Source organism: Amyelois transitella, chromosome Z (assembly GCF_032362555.1).
Source record: "Amyelois transitella isolate CPQ chromosome Z, ilAmyTran1.1, whole genome shotgun sequence".
NCBI lineage: Eukaryota > Metazoa > Arthropoda > Insecta > Lepidoptera > Pyralidae > Amyelois > Amyelois transitella.
The window spans coordinates 467550-477717 of record NC_083535.1 but is presented as its reverse complement, the minus strand read 5'-3'; the positions used below and the strand labels follow the sequence as shown (position 1 = coordinate 477717).

Sequence of the window (10168 nt, the reverse complement as noted above, 5' to 3'; positions counted from 1 at the left end):
CTTCATGCAAGGTCGGCGGTAAATTTTTATATACATACATGTACCTACTTACAATATTGCTATTACTCCGTCCAGGCCGGCAGAAGCAGAGAAGTTCAAATTGGAGAAGCTGGCGGAAGCGCACAAACTGAAAACCGTTCTCGAGGCGGAAGCCGAGGCCGAGGCGGTCAAAGTTCGCGGAGAGGTAACATCAACATCCTACTATATAATATTATAAACTAGCGACCCGCCCCGGCTTCGCACGGGTGCAAAATTATAAATGTTATTATACATAAAAACCTTCCTCTTGAATCACTCTACCTGTTACAAAAAACCGCATCAAAATCCGTTGCGTAATTTAAAAGATTTAAGCATACAGGCAAACAGACTAAAATAGCGACTTTGTTTTATACTATGTAGTGATGCGAAAGTTTGTATGTCGGGATGTCAGAATACATATATACATACATATGGTCACGTCTATGTCCCTTGCGGGGTAGACAGAGCCAACAGTCTTTAAAAGACTGAATGACCACATTCAGCTATTTGGCTTAATGATAGAATTCAGATGTCAGAATGGATGTTTGTTAATCTTTCACGCAAAAATCAATTGAACCGATTACGATGAAATTGATATGTAGGTAGCTGAAGATCCAGAATAATGTATAGGCATATACTTTTTATTCCGGTGTTCCCGCGGGATTGATTCCTTGACCGGAATGCATTCAACCATTCGAGCCCTTTTATTTGATCCCCACAATGAGGGTACCGTAAAAAAATTGTATTTTTGTGGCAGCGGCGGCCATCTTGAACCGATTTCCATCCTTGTTGGAGCATAGCGTAGAAAACATATAATCACGTCTATATCCCTTGCGGGGTAGACAGAGCCAGTAGTCTTGAAAATAAGGCAACATTCAGCTCAGGTGTATGGCTTTATAACGGAATTGAGATTCAAATAGTGACAGGTTGCTAACTCATCGCCTAGAAGAAGAATCCCAAATTTATAAGCCTATATTTGTCACCTTTAACGGCGAGTGGCCCTTATCTTTTTTATATTGTTACCGGGAACCACACGGCACGTTACAAAGTAACTTATATTGTTTCAAGTCCTTCCCTATACATATATATATATATAATAAACGGTATGGATTTTTTTGTTCCTTTTCAAGGCCGAAGCGTACGCCATCAAAGCGAAGGCGGTGGCTGACGCCGAGCAAATGGCGAAGAAGGCGGAGGCGTGGAAGGAGTACGGGTCGGCGGCCATGGTCGACATGATGCTGGACACCCTGCCCAAGGTGTGTACATGGATCACGTCTTCATCGATTGATGAACGCTCACAACATACATACACATGGTCACGTCTATATCCCTACGGGGTAGACAGAGACAATAGTCCCGAAAAGACCGAATGGCCACGTTCAGCTGCTCGGTTTAATGATGGAATTGAGATTCAAATGGTGACAGGTTGCTAGCCCATCGCCTATCCCTTAGTCGCCTTTTACGACATCCATGAAAGGAAAGAGATGGAGTGGTCCTATTCTTTTTTGTATTGGTGCCGGGAACCACACGGCACAAGGATGCAAATATATCTACAACACGATTTACACGAGCGCATTTGACGGCCTCTGGCGCAGCAGTCTGTGACACCGGAGGTCCCGGCTTCGAATCCTGGCTAGGGCATGATGAGAAAAGAACTTTTACTGATCGGCCCGGGTCTTGGATGTTTATCTATATAAGTGTATATTATATACATAATATAGTATTGTTGAGAGTTAGTATCTCGTAACACAAGTCTCGAACTTACTTCGAGGCTAACTCAATCTTTGTAATTTGTCCCATATTTATATACATATATATATATATATATATACATTATATTTATTTATTTATATATATATGTATTGTTTTATTTTCTCGACCTCCGAGTCGGTTTCTTGTCGAATTCCCGTCCTGAAGCCTTCAGGAAGAGGGAGATTCGACGTCCCCTTCAATAAACATAGTGTTTATATAAATATATATGTATATCTTAATTTCACTTCGTCGCCAGGTCGCGGCGGAAGTGGCGGCGCCACTGTCGCAAGCTCGCAAAGTCACCATGGTCTCCTGCGGCGGTGGAGAAGTGGGCGCCGCCAAACTAACCGGCGAAGTGCTCAGCATCGTCCAGAACATACCCGAGCTGGTCAAGGGGGTCACCGGAGTTGATATATCGAAGGTAAAGTGATTGTTGTGTGAGGAGAATGTTTTTGTACAATAATTGTGATTGTATGATTATTGACATCAATGTTTTGCAATATTTTTGTTTTTTTCAGCAAATTACTAATGATACCAATACGGGTTTAAGGTTACAAAGATAAATTTCTGTCAATATATTTTTTCAAGTTTTCTTTAAATTACTAATGATACCAATACGGGTTTACGGTTTACAAGAGAAATTTCTGTGATTAAATTAAAAATGACGCGTAGGAATTTCAATTACTTAAATAATGATTTCCGTTCTTCATTTTTTAAATTTATTCATTTATTTGTATACATACATACATACATAAAATCACGCCTCTTTCCTTTGTATCACTTAACAAAATTGACTTCAAACATAATTTTTTTTAAACGCGGCGGAACAAACTGCGCTGTAGCATTTTTTTGGATTTACAAGTATGCATATTAAATCTTAACGGCGAACGATTATAATGTCATATCGTGATAAATAGACAACGATTGAATTGATTAATTAAATAAAAAATTAATCTTTATTTTCAGGAAAGGGCACATAAAATATGAATTTAAAAGAATAAAAATAAAACTAAACATACATATATTTATTTTTAAAAATCACACCTTCCAAAAAACTACATCTCTCCAAATGCCACGATCCCTGCATACATCTTTCGCTTCATCCACATTCACAACTCTCTTCATGCAAGCTTCGGCGGTTTCTCGTAAACTTGACCTGACCTATCGCCTAACAAATGAAACAAATTAACTTATATCGTTGTATCAGTTACCGTTGTTAAGATAAATTAAATGTTTTTTACGTGATATGTGAGCGATATCGCGAACTATACACATATTGTTCTATGCACGTAGGTATGTGTGTCACACGACATTAAAAATAATATGTTTTAATGTTTACCGATAGTAATTCTTATTTATTTATCTTTGAAGGCCGAGTTTTGCGATACTTAGAACTAAATGGTTAATTTTGTTTTACATATAATAACTATATAGATTTTAATCAGTGCCGTGTGGTTCCCGGCACCAATACAAAAAAGAATAGGACCACTACATCTCTTTCCCATGGATGTTGTAAAAGGCGACTAAGGGATACGCTTACAAACTTGGGATTCTTTTTTAGGCGATGGGCTAGCAACATGTCACTATTTGAATCTCAATTCTACCATTAAGTTAAATAGCTGAACGTGACCATTCAGTCTTTTCAAGACAGAGCCAACAGCTCTGCCTACCCCGCAAGGGATATAGACGTGACCATATGTATGTAGATTTTAATTAATGCCAATATCGCTGCTCTTACGGTGAGGGAAAACGTCGTGAGGAAACCTACACATTCAGGCAACTGGATGTGTAACCGTGATCCAATATGAGTCAGGTCCCTTGCAAAGGTTGCGGAGGTCAGACGGGAGTCGCTTCGTTTTGAAACCTGACTCACCTAATCCATTAAAAGTGAACAATTTTGCTGGGTACTTTTGGCGATATTAACCAAAATCGATCATAAAATCCACTCTTGCGACCATTATACTTTGTCCAACCGTTTATTTTATTTCTACTACAGTTTATTTATTGTGGCACTATTAAGTTGCTGGTGCGATTATTACGACAATCGATTTAATATTTTACTACGAAAGAATACAGGTTCTTTAAGAACCCTACGGGAACTTTAGTGTCTGTCTGTTCTACACATGCGCTTTGGAAGCGGTAGTAGTTATATAATCAGATTTAAGTGATGTGACGTCAATAAGTGATACCTTGTGTCCAATTTGGAAAATACATCTATTCTATTCTATTACAAGCAAACATCAATTTGTCCGTATCAATTTATTCATCACGTTATAACACTTGACACGAATGGGACCTTCCCCACGCGAGCCAAACTCACACTTGACCCTTTTTGCCGCGAGTGGGCCGAACGCTGAACACTATTCAGATGCACAGATAAGACACAGATTTTATTAGAATAACACCACATATGTATGTCTACCTACAATGATGTGTTATTTATCTTGCTCTCAAAATTATTTATTTATTTTATCCTACTACTATTATAAAGGCGAAAGTTTGTATGGATGTTTGTTACTCTTTCACGCAAAAACTACTGAACCGATTACCATGAAATTTGATATGTAGGTAGCTGAAGACCCAGAATAACACATAGGCTACTTTTTATCCCAGAGTTCCCGCGGGATTGATAGGGTTTCCATGCGGACGAAGTCGCGGGCGGCCTCTAGTATCTTATAAAATTCTCGTGTCGCAATGTTTGTCTCCGTACTCCTCCGAAACGGCTTTACCGATTTTAACCAAATTTTGCATGCATATTCAGTAGGTCTGAGAATCGGCTAACATCTATTTTTCATACCCCTAACACACTTAACATTTTTTTTAACTAGAAATTACTTTAAAGTGATTTATATGGTAAAACAACGTTTGCCGGGACAGCTAGTTACATATAGAAATCTTCGATGATTTTTTTAAAGCCTATATGTGTGGGCAAAGATTCTCCTTCCATAGAGGTCTGTTTGAAGCATAATTTTGCCATCTTCTGAGAGAGATGTATATGTCGTCCCGCTATCTCCACCGAGGTCTTCCTTTTCGATCGATAAAAATGGAAAATCTTCTTTAGTTGAAATGTTTCTCGTTATGCCCTGGCCGAGATTTGATGCATGTGGATGAAGCGAAAGAAGTATGAAGGGATCGTGGCAAGTGGAGGATATATAGTCTGCATACACCTCCGGGAAAGTTGCGTAATTTTATGTATGTATGTATATTCAATCTTGAAACTCAATTCTATCTCGAAGCCTAATAGCTGAACGTGGCCTACCAGTCTTTTCGAGACTGTAAGCTATGTCTACCCCGCAAGGGATATAGACGTGATTATATGTATGTATGTATATTTTTAATTAATAACAAGGTCACAATTTTGGCGCATGTAGAATAATACGAGATAACACAGCATGTATCTATGACCCGCAGTGCATGATAACGCAATACTGTGCAGAATAAATCAGTACAAACAATATCTTACGTGTGTATGTTTACTTTTTTTTGGCGTCAGTGATACTAGAATTTTCTGAGAAAAAGTATAAAAATGGGTATTAAAATAAACGTAACATGATTTACAATAGGTTTGTTTGAAATCATTTGTTAAATTAGAATGTGGAGTGATATGTTAAGTCATATTGTTCTCAATCATAAGCTCAATGTATTTAAAAAATATCAAAAAAAGCGTTTGCTATTCTATAATAGCAAACGCTTTTTTTTGATATTTTTTCGACGTCGTTTTTATAATTTATTAGATATAGATCTAATAAATTAATTTACGGATTAACGGATATAAACTAGCAAGTCTAGATTGTTCTTTTTTATTATTGTCTCCGCTTGTAATGAATTTGAAACGTATAAATTATAAATTGAGACCGTGTTTAAATAATTATTAAGACAAGGTCTCAATTGCCAAAATCCTGCTAATATTATAATTGCGAATGTTTGTATGTCAGGATGTCAGGATGTCAGTATGGATGTTTGTTACTCTTTCACGCAAAAACTACTGAACCGATTACGATTAAATTTGGTGTGTGGGTAGCTTAAGACCCAGAATAACACATGGGCTACTTTTTATCCCAGAGTCCCAGCGGGATTGATAGGGTTTCCATGCGGACGAAGTCGCGGGCGGCCTCTAGTTGAGAATAAAACTCTGATACAGATGGTCTTATTATTTCATGCCGCAAAACCACACGGTTTATTACCACACTGTTTAAGTAGATATATAACCATTATTTAATAACCAAGTGTATGAAGTTATTAAACAAGTTAATCGCTTTCACGGCTATAATGCTATTTTAAACATGATTAATTAATGTTTTGCTTAAGTGTCGGTTTACTTTATTATACTGTGTACGTACATGCGTGTGTGCGTATTATGGCTATTTACCCTCTGAAATCAATTTTTCGAGCGAGAAAGGAGTATTTCTAAATTACTTTACGCAAGTCAGGTTTTTACACGAAGCCTTCGCAAGGGAACCTAACCCGTATTGGATCATATGATTACACATGCAGTTTCCTAAACTTTGTAAAATGGCATTAATGTATTGTATGTACCTATATTTTGTAAATAATGTTGTCATTTTTCATCTTGTGCACACCATTATACTGTAACATACATGTCTTAACATCACTGCTTCGCTTGCGTACTAACTGTGGGTGATGGTAGACGGTGATGGAACCGCCTCCGCTGCCGACGCCGACCGCCCGCGGAGACTCCGCGAGGAAGCCCCGATAACTGGGGCGGAGGCCTACGCAACGCCAATGTCAAGGTGAGGGAGCTGGTGAAGCTCGAGAAAATGTTTTAATACCCGTTCAGATCATTTTTAATGTACTGCGATAAAGGTTAACAATTTTAATATGTATGTTTTTTTTTGTTGGTAAAATACGTTTTAAAATTAATTGATGTGAAGAAATAGTAAGATAAAAAAAACGGATGCATGTGCACTTTATCGCACCATCAACTTGAAGTTATTCTGTTTGGTCAGCTGGTTGACTGGTAGAGAATGCCAAACGGCATTAAGTCCGCCTTTTGTACATTTTTTTTGTGCAATTAAGTTTTAAATAAATAAATAAACAGATGTTATAATGATTTTTTTTACTAAGGAATAGTTCCATTATTTCGAGATCCATTTTTAATGGAAGTAGTGATGAAAATTGTTATCAGTAGTTCCAACATGGCACTGTGCCGTGGTACTTGTGTAGTGTCCAAGGAAGTATTTACTTTTTCACAAAATAAAAAAAAGAAACAGTAGGCGATGGGCTAGCAACCTGTCACTATTTCAATCTCAGTTCCATCATCATCAGTTGAACGTGGCATTTTCGCCGTGTCTACCCCGCAAGGGATATCGACGTGATTGTATGTATGTATGTATACACATTCACAAACAATGTCGCGATTCGAAATTGTAAATCGGTTTATTCGAATTTTAAATATTAGTTGAAGGGTTGTGGAAAGTTTGACTAACGCAACAATTATATGCGCAAGTTCATTATAATTACTTTTTTATGAGTATATAATTAATACTTTTATACTTACTTAAATACTAATATTTTAAAAAGGTGCTCCTTTTTAGTATTAATAAACAATACCCCTCTTTTGCATTCGGTTTTATGTCCTAGTTAATGTTAGATTGGACTTTTACGACTATTGAGCAATATCAGGTAATGTAACAAATCGATTGTTGCGGCCGAGTCGAATCGATCGGCGCGAGTATCGGCCGTAACGCAGGCTTGCGGCTTAATCGATTGATTTGCACATGTAATATTAACACTTTGGTAAAAAAAAATGATAATATCGCATATAATATTCGCATGACCAAAACATCTTAACATTTCCCATTCTCTTATCACGCTGTTTCATATTCTCTCATTATATGCTCTCATTCCTGTTTATTCAGTGTTCATCTCCCCTTCTGTCACATTCATATACTACCCATACATTAGTGTTGGCAACAACCTTTAGTTTAGCAAGAATATACAAGTCAAAATATAACGAGACTGTACAATAGTCTCATGGAAATATAACCAACCTTGGAAAAACACGTAAGCTGAGTTCAAATGGGAAAATCATTTTATATTTAAAAAAACACCAATTAAAAAAAAGATGTACCTAAATGATATTCGACGTCGTTTTTATAATTCAGTCTGTTCAGTCAACGCGCAAAGAAAAACGATTATTTAAATATTTGTTCTAAAATCTTTAATTCATATAGTCCGTATCCACATCTGTAGGTATATATCCATTATATGCTATTTTCTTCGACATGAGACATGATAGTTTTTTTTTATTTTCAGAAAATCCGCGCTATGTAACGCTGCGTTCGAAGTAACAATGGAGACGGCGCGTGCGCACATCAAACTTGCTATTTGTTTATACATTAACACGCTAGACGTTGTTTTACGGAGTAGGTGAGTGTTCATTTAAAGCGAGTGCCACTTTTGTATTTAAGATTATTCATTCCCCCTATTGTTAAACAGATATAGGCCACGATTATAACGTGAATTATGTTACTGAGGCTACGCTACGAACGACGAACCAGTGTTACTGAAAACTTGTGGCTCGTTTAGTCAGTGTCCCTGATCGGGTTTCTATAGTTCCTTAGTTTGTCGAAAATACCACAAGGAATACTTAATGTTTTTGGTATTTGTCAAAATATAAAACAGTGTATTAATTCTCATGTTCATTTTGGAATGATTTGAAGATTGAACAGCATTTTGTCTGCAATGAGCGAAGTCACAGAACAGTGACAGTAACTAAACGAACGGACAGTGCATATTTTTCAATATATGTAACTATTTTCGTAAAAAAAAAACTATATACGCCCAAATATTTCAAACACATTTTAAGTGAAATCCATCTACTCAAAGTCTCGGTAGGTGTAGATTTATCTATACTATTTGAAGAAAGAAATGAGCAGATGCCTCCGCTTAAAATGGGTTGGTATTTGGGAAACAGCTTGGAAAAAGCCGGCAGAGGTGACGATTGGTTCTACTAAGGGAAACGGGCAGGCAGTGCAAAATATTGTGTATGTTGGATGATGTTAGTGCTTGGTGAGCTTAACCTAATGCCAAAAATGTGTTATAAGAGATTTTGAGTACTCTAAGACCCTGTTTGAAGACTCACATAGCGCGACGTGAGATCTTTAGATAAATGAGTATTTGAGACATAGATGATAACCTCTTGAACTTAAAGTTGGTAAACAATTATGACGAATAGGTATTTCTAGAATCTTTTGTGATATCGCAACTCTCTCATATTGGCTAATATCTGAGTAACGATAACAGACTAAAAGATAAAAATTAAGTAAAATGTTGACTAAATAACTCGAATCTTTTATAACGGCATATTCGCTTGGCTAGTTCGATAAAAGCAATCTTAAAGTACCTTATCAGAAATAGAGAATGATAAAATGTTTGTGTTAAAGCTATTTAATTAAAAATTATATCTTGGCCTGCATATTTTACAAAATTAAAGTTTAATTTAATTAACAAGTCAACTTTATAATAATTAATTTATACGGCTATAATTATAAATGAAACGTGAATATCAGAGTTGGTTTTGATTGCTTCTTATCGGATTAAGAGTTAATTCTCTTTAGGACGCGCCACGTGCGGCATATAATCGTCTGTGTAGTTATAACGTCTAAATGTACAAGATTTGTAATGTACGTTAATTAAAAAAAATATATAAACAATTTTTGACCAATTGCCTAAATTTTTCCCCTATGTAGAGATGGTTACAAATTTAATGACTGTTATACAAAAAAAAAAAATACCTATATTTTTTTATTTAGCTAAACTGTCGTTAGGGTAAATAATGTTTGGTGTTCAAAAAAAGTGCAGTTTAGAAAATTTAATAATAATTGTAATTTAGTGCGTTCGTAGACTTATTGAGAAGCCCTTTTCTAAAAACATGTATACTACTACCGTTGTAGTTTTCATAAGATTTCAATGTGTGACCATCAAGTCGAGCTAGACATGTCCGTATTGGCCTCACCTTTATAATTAATTATTAGTTATATACTCTTCTTCAGTACCTAATGTACATACGACGGCAAGGATTCGTTATGTAATAATTGTCTTTACAACTAAATTCTACAATGTGATTGTAGTTCAATTTTATTTTAATATTTGATTAATTTATATATTTTTATTTTTAATAATATTTTTTATTTTAATATTATTTATTAATTATTTAATACAACATCAGATGATTAGTTTGGTGACGTACATAATTATTTTCCGGGACAAAATAGAAGATTGATTATGTATGGAATCTCTTTAAGAACGTGAATATTTCTGCTTACTTTTGATATTTTTTTAAGGTGTAAACAAAAATATTCACGGAAAATTTTGCATAGATAGATACCATAAAATGTTCTGATGATATTTACCTGCGTTCTAGCGTAGTGGTAAG

At 35.9% G+C, this 10168-nt stretch overlaps 1 protein-coding gene across 2 annotated transcripts in view; it reads left to right on the top strand.

Annotated features, from left to right (window-relative positions):
• The window catches only part of LOC106130576 (flotillin-1), a 32502-nt gene extending 23898 nt beyond the window's left edge, over positions 1-8604 (top strand). The window contains exons 7-11 of one of the 2 annotated variants that reach the window (XM_060953435.1): positions 76-184; positions 1149-1274; positions 2027-2191; positions 6419-6521; positions 8047-8604. In XM_060953435.1, coding sequence (XP_060809418.1) covers positions 76-184; positions 1149-1274; positions 2027-2191; positions 6419-6487 — 469 coding nt within the window. In that variant the 3' untranslated portion in view covers positions 6488-6521; positions 8047-8604. The remainder of the gene's footprint in view (positions 1-75; positions 185-1148; positions 1275-2026; positions 2192-6418; positions 6522-8046) is intronic. The other variant, XM_060953436.1, reaches the window with a different exon arrangement.
• The last annotated feature ends 1564 nt before the right edge of the window (positions 8605-10168 follow it).